Source organism: Lampris incognitus, chromosome 5 (genome assembly GCF_029633865.1).
Source record: "Lampris incognitus isolate fLamInc1 chromosome 5, fLamInc1.hap2, whole genome shotgun sequence".
Taxonomy (NCBI): Eukaryota; Metazoa; Chordata; class Actinopteri; order Lampriformes; family Lampridae; genus Lampris; species Lampris incognitus.
Window position 1 is genome coordinate 15,771,656 of NC_079215.1, and position 21,727 is coordinate 15,793,382.

At 42.7% G+C, this 21,727-nt stretch overlaps 1 protein-coding gene across 1 annotated transcript in view; it reads left to right on the forward strand.

The window, feature by feature from the left end:
- The window catches only part of nup133 (nucleoporin 133), a 67,815-nt gene that overhangs the window by 7,558 nt on the left and 38,530 nt on the right, over positions 1-21,727 (forward strand). The window contains exons 5-14 of the mRNA XM_056280306.1: positions 1,010-1,180; positions 2,620-2,775; positions 3,582-3,652; positions 4,589-4,736; positions 5,327-5,477; positions 6,278-6,432; positions 7,581-7,672; positions 8,107-8,264; positions 11,731-11,825; positions 20,889-21,113. Coding sequence (XP_056136281.1) covers positions 1,010-1,180; positions 2,620-2,775; positions 3,582-3,652; positions 4,589-4,736; positions 5,327-5,477; positions 6,278-6,432; positions 7,581-7,672; positions 8,107-8,264; positions 11,731-11,825; positions 20,889-21,113 — 1,422 coding nt within the window. The remainder of the gene's footprint in view (positions 1-1,009; positions 1,181-2,619; positions 2,776-3,581; positions 3,653-4,588; positions 4,737-5,326; positions 5,478-6,277; positions 6,433-7,580; positions 7,673-8,106; positions 8,265-11,730; positions 11,826-20,888; positions 21,114-21,727) is intronic.

Genomic DNA, 21,727 nt, shown 5'->3' on the forward strand with positions numbered 1-21,727 from the left:
TTTGAATTACTTTAAATTCCAAATTTGTTCACAAATTTTGTAATAATTTCGAGGGCTGTATCTGATGGACTAAAAGCAGTTTTCCGTCAACAATATGTTAAGGTAGTTCATTGCTTAAAAACTCAGAGTTGCACACATGTGGAAGTCTAAGATGGAGAGCCATGCTTTTCACAACCCCAGTTGGCAACAAACCCCTAACAAGATCCTCTATTTTGGGGGAGTCCGGGAGGCGTGCCGGTCTATTCTGTTGCCTACCAACACGGGGATCTCCAGTTCGAATCCCCGTGTTACCTCTGGCTTGGTTTGGCATCCCTACAGACACAATTGGCCATGTCTGCGGGTGGGAAGCCAGATGTGGGTATGTGTCCAGGTCGCTGCACTAGCACCTCCTGTGGTTGGTCGGGGCGCCTGTTCGGGGGGGGGGGGGCACTGGGAGGAATAGCGTGATCCTTCCATGCGCTACATCCCCCCTGGCGAAGCTCCTCACTGTCAGGTGAAAACAAGCGGCTGGTGACTCCACATATATCAGAGGAGGCATGTGGTAGTCTGCAGCCCTCCCCGGACCGGCAGAGGGGGTGGAGCAGAGATCGGGGCGGCTCGGGTGGGTAATTGGCCGGATACAATTGGGGAGAAAAAGGGGGGGAAATCCAAAAAAATATATATATATCATGGAGGTGCTCTTTAGCAAGGCAGTTAATACACAACTGTAGCCATGGAACTGTACAATGTCAAAGAGCAAACTACTGCGTGTGTCTGTGCTGGGCAGCCCCCAGGTAAATATAAGAATGTCAATCAGGGCGGTGGTACAAAAAAGAGAATGAGTGCCCAGAAAAACTCTGCCTATATCATAAAATAGTCCTGAAAGTTGGAAACTCAAACTTTCAACCTATACACCTTGACTTCCAATTGCATACAGCACAAAAGCACGTTGGTACTACCTTGTAATTTTGGGCTATACAAATAAACTTGACTTGACAACTGTTGTGGGCGTGTTGATTTTTTTCCGCAGGGTGGCAGCTTTGTTTTATCCTCAGCGAAGAACCAGCTGCTGAGGGTGAGCGTGGATTCCTCCGGAAAGTTCCATTGCAGGGGTCTCCAGCAGGGCCAGGGGGTACTGTCTGGCATCGGACGTCGCGTCTCCAGTCTCTTCAGCATTCTGGCTCCACCAGCCAACGACACTGTGAGTGATGTCAAAAGTTTACTGGGTTAGGGAACGTGTAGCGCAATAAGTAGTTCACAGCACTAACACTCTTGGGGTTAGGGTTTCCGTTCCCCGTTTATTTCAGTGGGTAAAGAACATCATTAACACTTGCAGTGAGGAGTTTGAATGACATCACTGGGATGAAGAATTCCCAAATTATAGTACAAGTGGATTGGTTGGGGATGCTGCTTTGTAGTTGCTAGTTCACTTCCTGGTACCGATTTTTTTTTTCTTCCCATTACTGATGTCTTATGTAATGTAGTTTGTTTGTTTTTTTATTTTAAATCTTGTCCAAGGGCGTTGTAATCCATTTACATTTTCAAATTTAGCAGATGCTTTCATCCAAAGCGGTTTCTTTCATCCAGCGGCTGTTTTGGAAAAGAATTTCCTCACAGGCAGCTTATCAAATGTTTGGATCATGGCTTTAAATGATGATTTGCTCACCATGTAGAAAGATACCATTGGCCAGGTATATACTATTTTGCTAACATGCCAGTACAAGTTTTCCATTGCACGCTGTTCTGTTTGAAGGGTATTTAGTTGTTTTGAGAAAGCACCTGTCATAGTTGGTTGTGAAGGTCCGACCTGAAATGTACACAGGAAGTGAAGCATTTGTAATTCTCTGACCAAATAGGCAGCAGTGCACTGTTATTGATTATTAATGAACAAAAAGTTAGCCTATAGTTTCTTAGCTAGATGTGGCACTGACATGTATGTTGGTGTTGGAATGAATACCATTGTCATTTTTGACCGCCTTGGGTTACTGTATATACTGCCCAACCCTATGTATGTATGTCTGCATGTGATTTAATGGATGTGAAGTCGTGTTATGAGTTGCAGGATTTTTCTTGACTTTTTGGGATGATTTTGTTGTTGTTGTGAGATGTTTCAGTGCCCCCCCACCCCCACCCCTAAAAAAAACAACACAAAAAAAAGGGGTGTCCGGGTAGCATGGCGGTCTATTCCGTTGCCTACCAACATGGGGATTGCCGGTTCGAATCCCCATGTTACCTCCGGCTTGGTCGGGCGTCCCTACAGACACAATTGGCTGTGTCTGAGGGTGGGAAGCTGGATGTGGGTATGTGTCCTGGTCGATGTATTAGCGCCTCATCTGGTCGGTCAGGGCGCCTGTTCGGGCGGAGGAGGGGGAACTGGGGAGAATAGCATGAGCCTCCCATGCGTTACATCTCCCTGGTGAAGCTCCTCACTGTCTGGTGAAAAGAAGCTGCTGGTGACTCCACATGTATCGGAGGAGGCATGTGGTAGTCTCCAGCCCTCCCTGGATTGGCAGAGCGGATGGAGCAGCGACCGGGACAGCTCAGAAGAGTGGGGTAATTGGCCGGATACAATTGGGGAGAAAAACGGGAGAATCGCCCCCAAAAAAAATCAAAATCCCCTTATTCTGTTTCCCTGCTCAGCTTCACAGTGTGCTATGGGTGGGGGAGACTGCTTGCCTTTACACCCTGACCAGCTCCAGTCTGAGTAAATGGGAAGTGGACGAGAGCTCCGAGCATCAGGTCCTCAGGTGGGACACCACCCGCGCTCTCACCGAGAGCATTGCAGACGCCATCTGGGTACGTTAGACATAGCAAACGCTTTCCTTGAGGATTGTAATGAATATAATAAGGGCTGGGCCATGATTCAGTATTATTGTTTGTTTTTTAAATATGATTATATCAGATAAAATTCAGATATTGTCATATTGTGGCACATAATTTTGTTGTCTAATGATAAAGAGAATCTATTACCTAAGAGTTCTTACAAACTTGAGGTCTGAAATATTTTAGTAGTGAGTATTATTTGAAAGCTAGTTTGGTTTGATATTATACCTTATATTACCAAACAGTTCAATGTGAAGAACCTCAGTTGTATTCTTAAACATGGTATTCTAGCTTATGTAAACAGATATCATGATACATCGATATCCTGTAAAATTTCCTATGATTATATTTCGACATCATCCAGCACTAAATATAATAAACTTGTATAACTATTTTCTAAAAACAAATGACCAAGTACTTTACGGACCATCATCAAACAAATATAACTACACAGCAAAAGGACAGTAAATAAAAGCGGAAAAAAACAAAAACAAAAAAACAGTGGAGGTGATAAAGAACAATCAAATCAAGAAAACACAAATTTTATAGAAAAACAGTTTTAAGAGATTCAAAGGTTGAAACAAATTTTTTACCTGTTTCATGTATTTAGAGTTGAAAATTGAGTTTTGTTGTTATTCAATTTCAAACCAAAACTAAAAGAGCTGATTTAAAAATCTTTCTGTGGGAATTATCCACACCCCAAGTTGTCATTTTCAAAATGAAGAGCAGTCAAACATGGCACAACATCAGTGACCTCCTGAGCTTTTCCCACCATCCAGGGGTCCGAGAGCAACTACCAGGAAATGAGGGAGGGGGTAAGCGTTGCGTACCTGGATATGAAGCCCAGCCAGTGAGTACATCTGTTGATGTGAACTGACCTGTGTATTGTAAATGGCGAGGGATGACAGACATGTATGTACACCTAAGTTGATATAATCATTACTCCTGATGGAAATTTATACATTGTTTTAGAACAACCAAGCAAGCTGTCACAGAGTTGTAGCCATTTTTCTTTTAGGCTGCACATTTTTTTTTAATTTTTATTCGTTTATGTCACAACCTCCTGTCCGGATATCAAAATTGACCAATCCTATGGCCAATCCTTTTGACCTATCCAAAGGGGCTTGAACCCAGGACCTTCTCACAGCAAGAAGGTCCTGGGTTCAAGCCTCGGGGTAGCCCAACCTTGGGGATCGTCCCGGGTCGTCCTCTGTGTGGAGTTTGTATGTTCTCCCCGTGTCTGCGTGGGTTTCCTCCGGGTGCTCCGGTTTCCTCCCAGTGCAGAGACATGTAGGTCAGGTGACTCGCCCATACTAAATTGTCCCTATGTGTGAATGTGTGTGTGTGTGTGTGTGTGTCAGCCCTGTGATGGACTGGCGGCCTGTCCAGGGTGTCTCCCTGCCTGCTGCCCAATGATTGCTGGGATAGGCTCCAGCATCCCACGACCCTGACAGCAGGATAAGTGGTTTGGATAATGGATGGATGGATGACCAATCCTAGATGATGCATACCAAAAGGAGGGTGAAAGTAGACCAGCTGTTTGAGGAGTACGAAAAAGGAAGGTTTTCAAAAAGCTCAAAGTGACAGATGAAGCTGAAGTGTAGTTAATAATAATAAATGGAACAACTACAATAGGGTGCAATTGCACTTGGTACATGTCACCCTTAAGATGAATAAGAATTTTAAAAAAGGCCATATTTTTAAATAAAATGGATGAGGGAGGTCAGGAATGATTCGAAAAAAGTTGATTCAAGTCGAGATGTCGTATTTGCTCTGGTGTTTCCAGAAGCGGTTTAGTTGTGCTGGCAGCAGCCTGGCACCCATCAGACACACCATGTCTGGCCTACTTCTGCTTGGTCACCCTGCAAGACAACGGATCCAGCATCTTGGACCAGTTCACCGTGGAGATCACTAAGCATAACCAGCTATTTCAGGTCAGTCTTTGCCCACCTGAAAATCCTTCTGCTGCAGTCTTTAAAGAAAAAGCAGTGTGATTCCCCCCCTCCCCCACCCCCCCAATTGTCCTGAAGTTGATGTGAGAAATTCGATTTCTCCATCAATACAGTACACAGTGAGGACTTTATTGCTTCAATTGGTCATATTAATCATCAGCACTGATTGCACATACACAAAACCATCGGTGAAAATTCCCTTTAAGCATCTTCCAAATCCATCTTTTATATGTGGAATGTCTGCAGGTCCTTAAAGTTTTGAAAGTTTTATATCTAAACTCAAGGTCTTGAAAGGTTTGGAATATGGTTAAAGTGTGTTAAGCCCTAAATTCAACTGTAAAACTTACTAAACATTGCTTTGTGTGGTTCCTTGTCTTTTGAGAATATCAGCCCTGTCACACAGAGCTTTATTCTCATACGACAAAGCTCATCTTCAGTTTTGAAGTTGTTTGACCTCGGAAACCAGCCTCGTATCTCATTCTGACTGGCATTAAATATGGTCATGGAACATCTCATTTTATTCAGTAAGATGCGTTGACTGTCTGAGGATCAATAGTGTGTTATCTCCTCAGAGCGAGGAGATGTTGTACAGCACGCGGCTGGTGGTGCCACGTGCGTCCGGCTCCTCTGCCTTCATCTATAACGAAGAGCTGGTGTACGCTTGTTCCACAGGCACTAGCCAGGGGAGTCTGCCTGAGGAGAAAATCTCCTTCAACTCTTATGGTGAGTCATAAAAACAAACCAATGAGCTTTACCCTAATCAAAAAAATAATAATGTGAACTCTATTTTCAGATGTGTACAGGTAGTAACGTTTCAAAGACTGTGCTAAGAAAAAGTAAACCGATGCTACAAACCTTAGAGGGGCATGGCTGTGACATTTGGCACTAAAGTAATTTTCATAAATTCCAAAAAAAAAAATTCTTGTTGACACATGGGGGAAGCTCAGCTTGGTGAGATGCTCAACTTAAAAAAAACACAGGCCATAAATATAAGGAATATTTAGTAAAAAAAAACCTCACGAGATTAAAGAACATCTATAAAATAGGTTTTAGGATTCTGCTTATCTGAGAACTTGTAATTTTGCAAGTAAAGGAATTGGGCTATGTACTGTAATGTGTGTGTGTGGGGGGGGGGGGGACAAAATAAGTTAACAAATTCCAGTTTTGCTATGAATTGTGTTTTTGCACTGTTAGCAAAATGATGCTTATTTACTTAGAAATTTTATATTTAGTCAGCCTGGGAACTGACACTTGTTTTTTCTACTTGGAACACTGTGTTCCTGTCCTTGTAACCTTATGCTGAGCATCCCACCAAGACAAATTCACACTATGTGCAAATTTACTTGGCTGTCAATTGAAATTGTGCACACTTGAATTTCATCAGGAAAATGTGAGGCTACCTGTGAACCCACAACTCCGATACCTGTGGTATAACACATCAAACCTTTTTTTTTTTCTCCCAAATTTTTGTGTGCACTGAACAAACACTACATTTCCTCCTCTACCTTTTCTCTGTCGCATAGGAGACCGAATGTGTGGCGGGGGCTTCTGCGCTGGTCTGCCCATCTTCTTCTCTCAGAACAGTGGACTGGTGGCAGTGGTTGCCAGAGAGAGCGCCTCCATCTTACCCGAGACTATGGAGGACGCCCTCTGCTCCTCCCTGGCAACTGCTCCAGAGGTACATATTGGGAAGCAGCCAGGAATCGACTTGTTATAGTGGTACCATTTTTAGACCAAGGTCACGGTCTTTCAATTTTATTCAAGGGATAGTTTGTATTTATTGACATAAGGCAGTATGAGTTACTCAGTAGTAGCGATATTGATGTGTGGACATTACTTTGGTCGATGAGTCCCGTGGTCATAGTTCTGGCTATTGGTCCCAATGAGCTGGCACATTAATGAACAGTAGCAAATTGGGACACTATAAAAACATTTTAATCAATAAAACCCTGTTAACCATCCATAAAATAATACATCTTTCATATGTTTCTGATGCTCAAAAATGTTCTGTGCAATATTTTCTTGTAGTTTATTTGGCTTTTGGTTGCATCAGTAATGATAAGGCAACAAACCTCTTTATTCAGAGCATTTTGCGGTCATCACAGAAAGTTGAATCAGTTCATCTGGACACAACATTGGAGAGAAACGTTCCATCACTCAGCTAAGTGACTTCTTCAATCTCAACTGAAGTCAGTTGAGACTGAAGAGGTCACTTAGATGAGTGATGGAACGTTTTTCTCAATAAACATTGTCCAGATGAACTGATTCAACTTTCTGTGATTCTCTTACCTGGATTATTGAGCATGTATTAAGACATTTTGCGGTCATGTTTCCTGTCCGGTAAACTGGAGGTTTTGTGGTTAAGATAACTGAAATTTCAATGTAAATGTGACTACTTTTTATATCATATATATTTTCAGTGGCTGAAAATGTTATGTATCAAACAAATGGTGAAACCAGTGTTTGAATATCTCGGTATGACTCCACAGCAGTGGTTCCGAAATCTGGTCTTCTGGACCTCAAGCACTGCTGGTTTTTTCTTTTGTCAGGTAGTGAAAGGTGTTATGTGTAATTCTGCTTGAATTCTGCCCTTGATCAATAAGCAACAAAACATCGGCCGTTTTTTAAATTTGTACATATTGTTAGTCTTTTTGGGATGGGGTGTCAAATAGCAAAAACTCAGCTGGCATGTCTCCTTTCATTTTTGAATACAAATCTGGGAACCAGGGTGCTGCGCGTTATTACTCTGCTTCAGTTAGGAACCCCTGCCTTAAAGAGAAACGTGATTGAGTCTGGAATTGATTGACAATATCTATTCTGTTGAAGGTCTCAACCATGGAGACTCCTATCAGGATGGAGGCTGTAGCCCAGGAGGACAAAACCAAGCACCTCAAAGCTGCTTTCCTACAGTTTTGTCGGTACGTAGCCATGCAGACACACATACCGATCCTACTGCTTTTAACTAAACGGTCTAATAATCGGTTAAAAGCATTCACAATATTAAGAGCACAGTTTCAGATGATCTTGCAGTTGTCACTGTGCTACTAATTAGAAATAGGATGTTTTGGTAGTACTGTTATTGGATACATGACTTAAGTCCACTAGTAGAGGATTCCAAAAAATTCCACGAAAGAACATAGGTTAATGTCAAATACCAAACAAGAGTGTGTTTTCTATCAAATAGTAAAGGATAGATATATCTTACCATGAGAAAATGGATTGTGTCTCAGTTTTCTTTTATGTCCAGTGATCGATCCTAAATTTAAAGTTGCAGTCAGCTTGTAACAAAACAAATCAAGCGGCTACTTGATATCTTCCCAAAGTTCAAGTTATAAAAAATTTTCTTTATCAGGAACGACTTAGTAGGAGCCCAGAGCCTGACAGATGATTTGTTCCCCACGGATGGCGAGGAGGACGCTGAGCTGGACAGCGTGGTGACCCGTATTAACCTGGACCTGGTGGACGACTACCCTGCCTCTGACCCACGCTGGGCCGAGTCTGTGCCCGATGGTAAGGGGGGGGGGGGAGAGACACACACACACAGTGTTCCTATGTGTACTGGAAAACCTGGAATTTTATATATGCATTTTCCATTCATAGAAAAAAAACCTGGAAAATAAAGAAAAAATAATCATGTCCATGTGAAATAAGTCATGAAAACTTGTGAAGTTAGATTATAAAATTGTATTTTTATCTGCTGAGGTTGCATATTTTAGTGTGCTTTTTAGCTGTTTGCATATTTTTATCCATATTTTAGCTGCATAGATTGATTGCCAATGCTTGAGGTTGGGGGGGGGGGTATATTCATTGACCAGCTAAAGTTACAGTCCATTTAGAGACTATTGAGGCTTCGACTGATACTTTATATTGAGTAAAATTAGTTTCCGTGAGCAACGACTCATGTATATCCCTGCAGAAGTCCTGGAAAAGTCCTGGAAATTATTTGCTTAACAAAGCAGGTACCCTACAATTGACCAACCAGCTTTGTGTTGGTTTGGGATGAAGTGTTGAATGCTAATATTGGGCCTCTTTAATCGGTTAGTAATAATGTATGCATGTTTCTTAAAATTTTCTCACCCAATTAGCAAAACACTCGGAAGCACAGATTTCTTTCATTTGAGTATGTTGATAAAAACTATTGCTCGTAATTGAAAAGCCTTGTTCTTGGCACTACTGATTACCAGAAAGTAGGGCAAATAAATTCCGATGTCAGAGAACAAGGAGGAGGAAGAGGAAAGCTAAATGAATAGGCACACATAACCGCATCTAAAAAAAAAACCCAAAAAAACTGAAAAATAAGTTTTCTGAGTCGAGTTGTATTAAACCATTTGCAATCTCAAAACAAAAACATTTAATTCAGCAGTGTTATAGATGTGCCAGACATTGTCCTCAACAGACAGCAATGTTAGAACGAAAATGATTGGACCTAAAACTAATTCAGATGTGATAGCCACGGCATCAAACAAAGCGGTATATATTAATAATAGAGTAATACATTTTCCTATTGAGATTGAAATAAATGTCAAGTGATGGAGCCCTTAATACACACATGAGAATGATTTATGGCATCGATGGCCCTGTGGTAGTCTGGCAAGGTTGATAAAAGCTATGCTTCAGCAGGTTCTTTCTATATATCATAAAGGAAAATATCTACAGAGAAAAAGTCCACTGCTGACATTATGCCCATCAGGGAGTATAGTTCATAAATGGTTGTGGCATACAAAAACAATTGCTTATCTTCCTTTCAAATATGCTAATAGCCAAGAATTCAAATACTGAAATAACTTGGATGTGCAGAAGAATGGCAAACAATCTTTGTTGGTTTTATGAGGTCTGGTTCTTACGTTTGACTCAACATAAGTAGAAGATGTGGTGGTATGCGGAAACAACTCACAAGCTGCTCTCTTCACCCTTGGCAAAAACAAACCAAAAAAAACCATACATATATATATTTTAGTTCACCATGTGATAAATCCAAAGGTACAATGTCAAATGTAGACATAGGGAACTTTTACTGTTACCATGTCTGATATGTTGTTTGTACGATTTTTTTTAAATTTATTTTAAAGTTTCTTTTTTCGAATTTAAGAGATGGCAGGGGAGTTTTTAACTAAGTTGTTTAACACAATCTTAGAAAGGGAGAGGATGCCTGAGGAGTGGAGAAGAAGAGTATACTGGTACCGATTTTCAACAATAAGGGTGATGTGCATAGCTGTAGCAACTACAGAGGTATAAAGTTGATTGGCTACAGCATGAAGATATGGGAAAGAGTAATAGAAGCTAGGTTAAGAGGAGAGGTGATGACTAGCGAGCAGCAGTATGGTTTCGAGCTACAAAAGAGCACTACAGATGTAATGTTTGCTTTGAGAATGTTGATTGAGAAGTATAGAGAAGGCCAGAAGGAGTTACATTGTGTCTTTGTGGGTTTAGAAAAAGCATACAACAGGGTGCTGAGAGAGGTGTGATATTGTATGAGGAAGTCTGGAGAGGCGAAGAAGTATGTAAGAGTAGTGCAGGATATGTATGAGGGAAGTGTGACAGTGGTGAGATGTACGGTAGAGGTGACAGATTGGTTCAAGGTGGAGGTGGGATTATATTAAGGATTGGCTCTGAGCCCTTTCTTGTTTGCAGTGGTGATGGACAGGTTGACAGACAAGATCAGGCAGGAGTCTCCGTGGACTATATGATCGAGTAATTGGTCTCAAAATGAATGATTTAAGTTGGGAGTGACAAGGATACCTAAATATCTGAAACCACTCTCAGACACCTGGAAAGGGGATTGTGGGGATATTTTAGGGGATATTGAAGGGCAAAGTGACAGATTTTCCAAGATTAATTTTAAAGCCCGACAAAGCATTAAATGAGGCTATAGAGTTGGGAACTGCTGGAATTGATTTTTTTTTCAGGATTTTACTAATTGATATTAATAAATTTGCTCTGAGTTCATGATTGTTACAACCCTCGGTCTGGAGAGGGTGCAACAATTAGTGTACTGGGTAACAGTGAGGTGAGGGTGCAACACAGTGAGATATAAACGTATAAATATGATAAAGTAAATATATTTATTGACACAATGACAGGACAAGGGAACCAAACGGTTGCCAAAACAATAAACTACTAACAAAAGTAACCCACCCTTCACAGTGCTGAAAAGCACCAAACCTAAAGACAAAAAGTGGCAACTGCTGCTAACCTAGTGTGTCTAACAGAGGTAAGCTACGTGATGGGGTGTTTGCCCATGGGCATCTTACCTTGATCTTCTTGCCCAAAAGAACTAAACGCTAAACATAACTCAAAAGTCAACAATGCAAACAACTGAAAACGGGCCAGACGTTACAAACACAAAGTAGCTACATCACACAAACTAAACTAGCTGGCCGGTGAACTGAACACACGTGGGGGTTTAAATGGGAGACTGCACAGCTGATGAAAATTGGATTCATTGACGGGTTGATTAGGTGATGAGGAGCACCTGGCGGATACCTGAATGTAGAGTCAGAGTGAGGGTTGGATACAGGAGGCAACACAAAACTATACGGACACACCCGTGGCCGTAACAATGATACCATCTTTATTTTCCAGAGGCAAATGCCAAATCTTTTATCAAATTATTGGGCTAGCCATAATGATCTAATACAAGTATGTAATTAAATTGTTGATTTAACAATTTTAAGTAGTGCACTCTACTGTATTTTAATTTTTCACTTCACATCTAAATTACCCTAACTTGTGAACATCCCTTTATCAATAACTTTCATTTAAGCACAAAAGAGCAACTCGATAACACTGACAGATGTAGAGGTTTTCCATACATGTAATTTGTATGTGCTTAGGGGGTCTTGTAAGACGGGTTTTTCTGAACAAATCTAACTCCCAAATACTTGCATTAAATTGGCACTTCTTGAGTAAATGCCTATACAGTTCATTTGCTTGTATAACACTTGCGAAATGAGGCCCGTTGTTTTTGTCCTTGCAGAGAGTGCCACCTTCTCCCTCACATCCCTCATCATTCTCCACCAACTCGAGGATAAGATGAAGGCCCACGGCTGCTTCATGGACTTCCTGCTACAGGTCTGTACACATACACATGGGATGCCTCTTTAGGCAAAGGCTAGAGGAAGGAAACACTCTGACAACAAAACCACCTGCTGCCTTGTAGGTTGATGCCTGTTTAGGCAAAGGCTAGGAGAAGGTAACTCTGAATTCAAATCCCCTGGCACAGTCTACCCAGCTGTCAGTACCCGGAAAGGGTAAACCATTCCCCGGGTGCTGCACGGCAGCTGCCCACTGCTCCTAGCTACACAGCTAGGATGGGTTAAACACAGAGTGAATTTCTTTGTACAGTGCATCCGGAAAGTATTCACACCCCTTTCCCCACATTTTGTTATGTTACAGCCTTATTCCAAAATGGATTAAATTCCTTTTTTTTCTTCTCATCAATCTACACACAATACCCCATAATGACAAAGTGAAAAAGGTTTTGTAGAGATGTTTTCAAATTTATTAAAAATAAAAAATTGAAATATTGCATGTACATAAGTATTCACACCCTTTGCTATGACACTCAAAATTGAGCTCAGGTTCATCCTGTTTCCACTGATCATCCTTGAGATGTTTCTACATCTTGATTGGAGTCCACCTGTAGTAAATTCAATGGATTGGACATGATTTGGAAAGGCACACACCTGTCTATATAAGGTCCCACTGTTGACAGTGCATGTCAGAGCAGAAACCAAGCCATGAAGTCAAAGGAATTGTCTGTGGACCTCCGAGACAGGATTGTATCGAGGCACAGATCTGGGGAAGGGTACAAAAAAATTTCTACAGCTTTGAAGGTCCCGAAGAGCACAGTGGTCTCCATCATTCGTAAATGGAAGAAGTTTGGATCCACCAGGACTCTTCCTAGAGCTGGCCGCCCAGCCAAACTGAGCAATCGGGGGAGAAGGGCCTTGGTCAGGGAGGTGACCAAGAACCCGATGGTCACTCTGACAGAGCTCCAGTGTTCCTCTGTGGAGATGGGAGAACCTTCCAGAAGGACAACCATCTTTGCAGCACTCCACCAATCAGGCCTTTATGGTAGAGTGGCCAGACGGAAGCCTCTGCTCAGTAAAAGGCACATGACAGCCCACTTGGAGTTTGCCAAAAAGCACCTAAAGGACTCTCAGACCATGAGAAACAAGATTCTCTGGTCTGATGAAACCAAGATTGAACTCTTTGGCCTGAATGCCAAACGTCACGCCTGGAGGAAACCAGGCACCTCTCATCACCTTGCTAATACCATCCCTTCAGTGAAGCATGGTGGTGGCAGCATCATGCTGTGGGGATGTTTTTCAGCGGCAGGAACTGGGAGACTAGTCAGGATCGAGGGAAAAATGAATGGCGCAAAGTACAGAGAGATCCTTGATAAAAACCTGCTCCAGAGCGCTCAGGACCTCAGACTGCGGTGAAGGTTTACCTTTCAACACGACAACGACCCTAAGCACACAGCCAAGACAACGAAGGAGTGGCTTCGGGACAAGTCTGTGAATGTCCTTGAGTGGCCCAGCCAGAGCCCAGACTTGAACCCCATTGAATATCTCTGGAAACACCTGAAAATAGCTGTGCAGCGATGCTCCCCATCTAACCTTACAGAGCTTGAGAGGATCTGCAGAGAAGAATGGGAGAAATACCCCAAATATAGGTGTGCCAAGCTTGTAGCTTCATACCCAAGAAGACTTGAGGCTGTAATCGCTGCCAAGGGTGCCTCAACCAAGTACTGAGTAAAGGGTGTGAATACTTATGTACATGCAATATTTCAGTTTTTTATTTTTAATAAATTTGCAAAAATTTCTACAAAACCTTTTTCGCTTTGTCATTATGGGGTATTGTATGTAGATTGATGAGAAAAAAAAGGAATTTAATCCATTTTGGAATAAGGCTGTAACATAACAAAATGTGGGGAAAGTGAAGGGGTGTGAATACTTTCCGGATGCACTGTATGCATGTACAAATGACGAAGTGTATTCTATTCTATTCACACACAAAAGCACAACTGTCATTGGATTTAGACATTTGTTGTTTTAAGCATGCCCTGTGATGGCCTGGCAGCCTGTCCAGGGTGTCTCCCCGCCTGCTGCCCAATGACTGCTGGGATAGGCCCCAGCATCCCCGTGATCCTGAGAGCAGGATAAACTGTTTGGATAATGGGTGGATGGTTCAAACATGAGACATTCGAACCCATAAATGGGTCTCTCTCCCAAATTCTCTTCTACGTACCTCCCAGTTGAGTCCATGAGGAGCACAATTTGTGAATTTTGTGTCTGGTAGCTTTCTAGAAGTCTGGTGGGGTAGGTTGGAGGAGGGGTCTCTTGGGTTTGTGGCTGTTGACTTGGATGGGACTGTTGTCTGGATCCTGTTGTTCAGCTATCTCCTGTGAGGGGGTAGACTGCGCTCTCACAGGTTGTTCGCTGATCAGCTTTCTCACCTCGTCTTGGAGCTTTCGCACCTCTTCGCTCAGCTGCCTTGTCTCCTGTTTAAAAGTCTCCCCATTGTCTTGGAGTCTTTTCACCACAGTCAAGAAAGCAGACAGGTCTCTCGCCCTCTCTGTCTCACTTAGTCTGGGTGAGGAGTTGTTGTTATTCTTGGACTATTGTCTGCCCAGATTGGTGTGTTAATCGTGTGCTCCATCTCCACTTACTTTATCTCCAACTGTGAATTTGTCTCTTAATTCACTGAAGGAGTAGGGCTCTGTGGCGGAGTTTTGACACTCTAAAGGCGTTTTGGACTGGAAGAACTTGTTCATAGTTCAAAGAACTGTTGGAGGAACTACTCCCTTTTTATTGTGTCCACACTACAGGAACTAGGAACGATCGTAGTTCTTAGAACATCATTTTGAGGGACTTTTTTTAGCTCCTACTTCAAGGTAGGTACTCTTCCAGCACAAGAGGAACCTTTACTGACAAGTTTACAATGAGTGGTCCAGTCATAAGTCTACATTGAATGGTCAAACACATGAGCCAATGCAGCAACCACCACAAATATGGACAAATGGACTGACAGTGAAGTCCAGGCTTTATTGACTCTATATGCAACTGCATAGTCTAAATGCGCACGTCTCCTTTGCAACTCCGTTATTATCATGAAACATACAACAAACACACAGCTCCAATCATGACGACCTCCATCTTGTTGTTGTTGTATCACACGCAGATTGAGATAAACATTTGTATTCATACACATTTAACATTGGTATACTAACTGCACAGAATTGACATTGGTATACTAACCGCTGGCTTACGTCATTTCAGTGTTCCTGGCGGAACGAATGCAAACAGAAAAAAGCCCTTGAAGGTTCATAGTTCTCGGGGAACCTCCCCAGTGGGTAATTCCCCTCAAAAAAGTCCCGAGAACTGTTTGGTATGATAGTGCCTTAGTGGGGTTCTTCTGTGATGTTGTCAGCTGAAGGTGGGATGTCCTGTAGGTCTGTGGTGGGGGTGCCATCACTCTCCTGTGCCCTCTCTGATTCTGGAGAAGTCTTCCTCAAAGGGACTCCTTTGTCCTGGATCATCACTGTTCCTTTCTTGTAGAGGTTTTTCATGGTTTTTTAATCATCCGGGTTGATTTTCAGTGTTCACCCTCCACTAAAACCCTCTTTCTTAACGGAAGGGTAGTGGCAGCATGCCATGCCTGGGTATTGGTCGGTATAGAAAATCAGAATTAAGTTTATTGACCATGTAAGTTTGCACAGACATGGAATTTGACTCCAGTTTCATGGCTCTCTGTGTCCTTAACATAGAACAACAACACAATAATCTTCAGATAGCTACACAAGGATTGACTATATACAGGTGAAATAAGAGGTGATAAAGTGCGATTGTGTAGAGAATATATCGGAGATGATAAATATTAGCAGTTCACTTATACATGCCTGAGGTAGATGGACATGACAGAGCATACCAATATATGTACAATGTACAGTATATACAAAATGGCTGGATTTATTTGACAATGTTAGGCGTTCATTTGAATGACAGCGCGTGGAAAGAAACTGTTTTTATATCCGTTTGTTTTTGTGTACAGTGCTCTGTAGTGCCTACAAGAGGGGAGGAGTTGGAACAGGTTGTGACCAGGGTGTGATGGGTCTGCAGTAGGGCTGGGCGATATGGCCTAAACATTAAATCTCGGCATTTTTTCACACCAAACTCGATTTACAATTTTAATCGATTTTTTTTTCCCTTCTTAAAAACACACAACAAATAACAAAGAAATTATTCAAAGCATGTTTTGCTTTTATTTTGTTTTGATTTTCCCTTTTGGGATTTGAACAAAATTTCCCCTTAGGGTTAAAGTGCAACAAAACACAAGTCTTGAAACAAGCGTGTAAACAAGATGGCAGGCCCTGCCATTGTAAACAACAGCAAAAATGTAACATTTCAGCACCTTTCGACTGGCTTCAAACAATGTCCCAATTTACAGGGACCTAATCTCCCAGTTTTGAAAACATACCTAAGAAAATGTTCACTTCTCTGACAGTGATACAGTGCACCTTCAAACCAATGTAAAAAAAAAACATGAAAGTGCTTCCTCTTGAAAAAACAAAAAAGTTTCTGATAAAACACTTTTTCAAAACATAAATTTAACATGTCAGATTACATGCTATTACAAAAATAGATAATTTTCCCCATTGGGATTGATACAGTGCAAAAAAAACTTTAATTTAAGTTCACATGTTGTGCATTTAAACAAAGGTGCCTCTTGTATACAAAAAATATTTTGTCCCTATTTTGAATCCTTGAATATGTATACAAAATTAAACATCTGCATGCATTGCATAGTCAACATCAAATTTTAGTAAATGTACAGGACGTGAGGTGCTTGCAATGCTGTCTTTAGTTTTTTGGGGGTTTTTTTCCACTAATTTTTGGCAAGGAATACAAGCCTGTCTACTACCTCTGGCTTGAGGCATGTCCTGTTGCATGTAACAATGCCACCCCCCACACTAAAAACCCTCTCTGACGGGGCACTTGTAGCAGGGATAAAAAGGTATTTCTTGGCCAGATTACTGAGCCTTGGGAAGTTTGGTTCAAGGCGCTTCCACCACTGAAGTGGATCAGTGTCTGGATCCGCCTCAGGGGTCAACAGGTAGGTTGCCAGCTCAGTCTCTATTTTCCCTGCTTCTGACTGGTGGGGAGATGGCAGTGGCACATTCTTCTTGAAGAAGGAAGCTAAAGTCATTTTCTTATTCGGTGGAGGCTGTGCTTCTTGACACACCTGCACAGCTAGACCAGGCTAGTGTGGTGTACTTTTTTCAGCAGGCACAGGCAGAGACATCAGCTCAGTGACGGCCCTTTTTTTGACTTGTTCCGCCTTGCCTGGGTCAATGTACGTTGTTCGGAACCTGGGGTTCATCAGTGAAGACATGTCTAAGAGTTCATCCGTCACAGGGTTGCTGTATTTGTCATCAAGGTACCGAAGAATGTTTGTTTTTATAGTTTCAGTGAGCTCGGTGTCTTCCTCCTCTGGCTGTAGGAGACTGGTTTTGAATAAATGGAGCACCGGTTTAATGTAGGAAACGCTAGCATAAGCCTCCCCGGACAGGACATCAGTAAAGTCTTGGAGTGGTTTGACAGCTTTATTTATGGACTCTAAAACATTAATTTCTTGCCAAGTGGGCACGAGATGCCGACTTTTCTTGTCTGAGCCCAGGACACGGGCTATGGCCTTCTCCTGTTCCAGAAATTTCTCATTTTTTGTCGTGAACCCCATCTGGTCAGGGACTCAGTTATTAGCTGATGAGGGGGTAGACAAAGCTCAGTCTGTACTCCACCCATTTCTCTTCTTTTTTCCAGCTATAGGAAAAGGCAGCAACAGCCTTTTTACAAACCCCAATGGCACGTTCAATCCGTGGGTCCTTCACACCATTCTCTGTATAATAAAGAAAGAAAGAAAACACAAACAAAACAATTTTTACTGTGGTATGAACTACATTCACACACTGATTCTTCAATGTGTCACACCAAGTCTTTTTACACATTTCAACATTTTATTGACGCAAACGAAAGACACACCAACACAGCGCATGTGTACCATTATGATGAATCGTGCCTGTATATTTAGAGTAAATGTATTAAATTTATTAAAATGCATTCATCATGAATTTTGCATGTGAACATCATGCATTAAGGGAGCTTGTAGCACCCAATGATGTAATAATTTCCTTATGTAATAACTGATTGAAAATGTAGTAAAACTCAATAATGTAATAAATAGTAAATGCAATAACATGTCTTGACTGGTATTGTAATAACATTTTTACTGATAAAGTAATATCTTATTACGTCACTGGTAATTAAACATTTTCAGGTCGACCATTTTTTCCACATCACTTGAATGGATCATTAGACGCTTACCTATAGCGTTGTGCAGTCTATGTCCAAAGCACTGGAGGTTGGGCCACTCGTCTTTGAGAGCTTTGATTATGTTGGTGCCACTGTCTGTTGTCATACAGATGAGTCGGTCTTCAGCAAGGTTCCAGGAGTTCAGAGCATCTTTTAGCCCCTGGGCAATTATCTCACTTTTGTGATCCTCAGGGAAATACGCTGTTTGGAGACAGACGCTTCGCAGAGTCCAGTTGTTGTTGATAAAATGTACAGTCAAACTCATGTAGGGCTGCATGGTTCGGCTGGACCATAAGTCTGTTGTGGTGAAGTAAAACGACACCTCCTGCAGCTTTCTAGCGAATTTTTTCCCATGTGCAGTTGTACAGGTGAGGCAAGGCAACTCTGGCAAAATACTTGCGGCTTGGTAGTTCATACTTGGGGTCGGAAGGTTTTACCATGTGGATAAACACCGGCTTTTCCCCAGTGTAAATGGGGACCATGTCTTTAGCCATATGCAGTGCGACTGCATCAGTAAGAGTTTTCCACCGCGTCCCTTTCTTGTCGTAAGGGACACAATGTGAAAAGGAATCGGCTAATGTGGATTGTTTTTTAGCGGGTGTTTGTGGGCTGCGGTCTTGTGAATCCCGCAGAGAACAACATTTCTCCCACTCCGCTGCATGCCTCTGCTTTAGGTGCTGAAATAAATTCGTCGTACTGCTACCTTTAGTTGCAACAGCCTTAGAGCAAACTTTGCAGTAGGTCGTGGTTTGTTCGCTGTTGGACGCCACAAAACCAAACCAGTTCCACACCACCGAGGACACTGTGCCTTTTTTGGGGACGAGCTCATCCTTGCTTGCTGCCATGTGCATTTGTGGAGAAGCGGGGGGAGGGGGGCAGTGGCGCAGCGCACTCTGACCTATGGGAGCTCAAGAGTAGCGCCGGCTGTGGAAGGTCATGAGAAAATCGATTTTCATTAAAATTAAATCGTCCTTAATTACAAATTTGAATTAATCGATAAAATCGATTTATCGCCCAGCCCTAGTCTGCAGTGATGTTGTCTGCCCATTTCCTGACTCTGTAGTTGTGTAAGTCCTGAATGGAGGGCAGGTTGGAACCAATGATTTTCTCTGCAGACTTAACTGTCCGTTGTAGTCTGTCCCTGTCCTGTTTGGTAGCCTATCCAAACCAGACAGTGATGGATGTTGCAGAGGACAGACTGGATTATTGCAGTGTAGAACTGAACCAGCAATTCCTGAGACAGGTTAAACTTCCTGAGCTGGCGGAGAAAGTACCATCTTACATCTTGGGAGATTGTGGAACCCAGATATCTGTAGGTTTTCACCTTAGACACCATGCTGTTGAGTATGGTGGGGGGGGGGGCAGTGTTGGGGGCGCTCCTCCTGAAGTCCACTGTCATCTCCACTGTTTTGAGCATGTTCAGCTGCAGGTTGTCAGGTCGCACCAGAGGGCCAGCTGTTCCACCTCCCGTCTATTTGCGGACTCGTCACCATCCCAGATAAGGTCAATGATGGTTGTGTCGTCCGCAAACTTCAGGAGTTTAACAGACGGGTCTCCTGGGCGCTGGAAACTAAACAAATAAACAAAAACAGAAAAAGTACAAGAGAGCCCAGAACTGAGGCTACCGTCCACAGCGCCATCTTGATGACGTACAAAATGAGATTTGATTTATATCCTTTTTTTCAGACGGTCAGCAAATCGTGCCTCTGGACTGTTCTTCGGGAGCTCCTCTTTCTACTTTGCGAAGTCATTTGTAATATTTGCTGGAAAAAGTACAGTAGTACTAAGTACCACTGTACTTTAAGGCTTGGTATCCAAGTCTTAGTTTTGTATCGAAGTTCCAAAGATGCATATATTCAAGGATAACTTTGATATTGTTCACTTTTGGGATGACCCCAGGGGTACCCCAGGCCAGCAGTACTCACTCAGGTTCAGCATTACTCCCAGATATCGGTTTAGCTTCACCAGTGGAGAAACAACCCTTGAGATAGTTCCTTTGTGAATCCTTGGCCTTTCAGGTAATTTTGTCCTAAAACTAGTTTGTTTTTGTTTTTTGCTCCCCCCCCCCTTTCTCCCCAATTGTACTTGGCCAATTACCTCACTCTTCCAAGCTGTCCAGGTTGCTGCTCCACCCCCTCTGCCGAGCTGGGGAGGGCTGCAGACTGCCACATGCCTTCTCTGATACGTGTGGAGTCGCCCGCCGCTTCTTTTCACCTGACGGTGAGGCGTTTCGCCAGGGGGACATAGCACGTAGGAGGATCACGCTATTCCCCCCAGTTCCTCCTCCCCCCTGAACAGGCGCCCAGCTGACTAGAGGAGGCGCTAGTGCAGCGACCAGGACACATACCCACATCCGGCTTCCCACCCGCAGACACAGCCAATTGTGTCTGTAGGGACACCCGGCGAAGCCGGAGGTAACACGGATTCGAACAGGCGATCCCCGTGTTGGTAGACAACGGAATAGTTAAAACTTGTTTTTAACTCCTGATTTGTGACGTGTGGTGGAAAATATGTTAAAGTTGGTTTAATTCTCTTTAATTCCTTTATAAAAATATCCAGGTTTATTCCACATTAAAGGTACTTGTTTCTAGTTTTACAACAAAAGTTTCAAGAGCTCATGCAAGCATGACTTCTCTCTCCGGTGTCTGATGTCTCGGTGTCTCTCTCTCTCTCGCTCTTGCGCTCTCTCATTATCTGCTTGTCTGACTATCTCTTCCTTTGTCTATATGCCCCCCCCATACACACACCTTTTCTCCAGGTGGGCCTCCTTGACCGGCTGGGTCAGGTAACAGAACGCTCCTCCCCCATGGCAACACGCCTTTTGCTGTGTGAGCACGCCGAAAAGCTGCAGGCATCCATGGTTTTGAAGAGCCATCATGCCAAGCACACTGAGCTGGTCAACTGGGCCATTAGATCTGCTCTGCAGAAATACCGCACCCCTGTGCCTTCCAGTCTCACGCCAGCCGATGTCTTCTTCAGAGAGGTGAGGGGGGAAAGTTACTGAGGGGATTCCATGTTTAAAAGTGCTTTGTGGTGTACTTCAGCTTTCCTGAAGCCTAATATGATTTAGGTCATGTCAGCGGGGTTTGCTGAATAGTACTGATGAAGAATAAACAACTCACAGCCCCCGCTCATCAAACCAGGTTTATGCTTTCATTATGACACAGGAGATTAGCAGGCTGAGTTGTTTTTGTTGTTACAAAATATCACTATTTTTGACTGAATAAATCAATTCAGTTAATGTGATATGTGGGGATGACTATTGATGCTTTCATTAGATAATTACGCACAAGAAAATGTTGAGTAATGTCTACTATTAATGTGGACATGATGACCAAGCAGGTGGTGGCATTCATTGTTTGTTTCACTTAGCCATAAGAGTCTATTAAGTAGGGTTTGGCATCAAGAACCGATTCCAAGTTAGAACCGGTTACAAAATTCCGATTCCAGGGGAATCATGAAGAAATTTTAATTTTGATTCTGCTTATCGGCTCCTAAACAAATTTCATTCGCTCTAGTTTCAGTACCAAGACCTGGCTATCCATCTGCACGGCTGCACCTATAGTCATGCGAGTTGATTGCATGCATGTGTTCCCG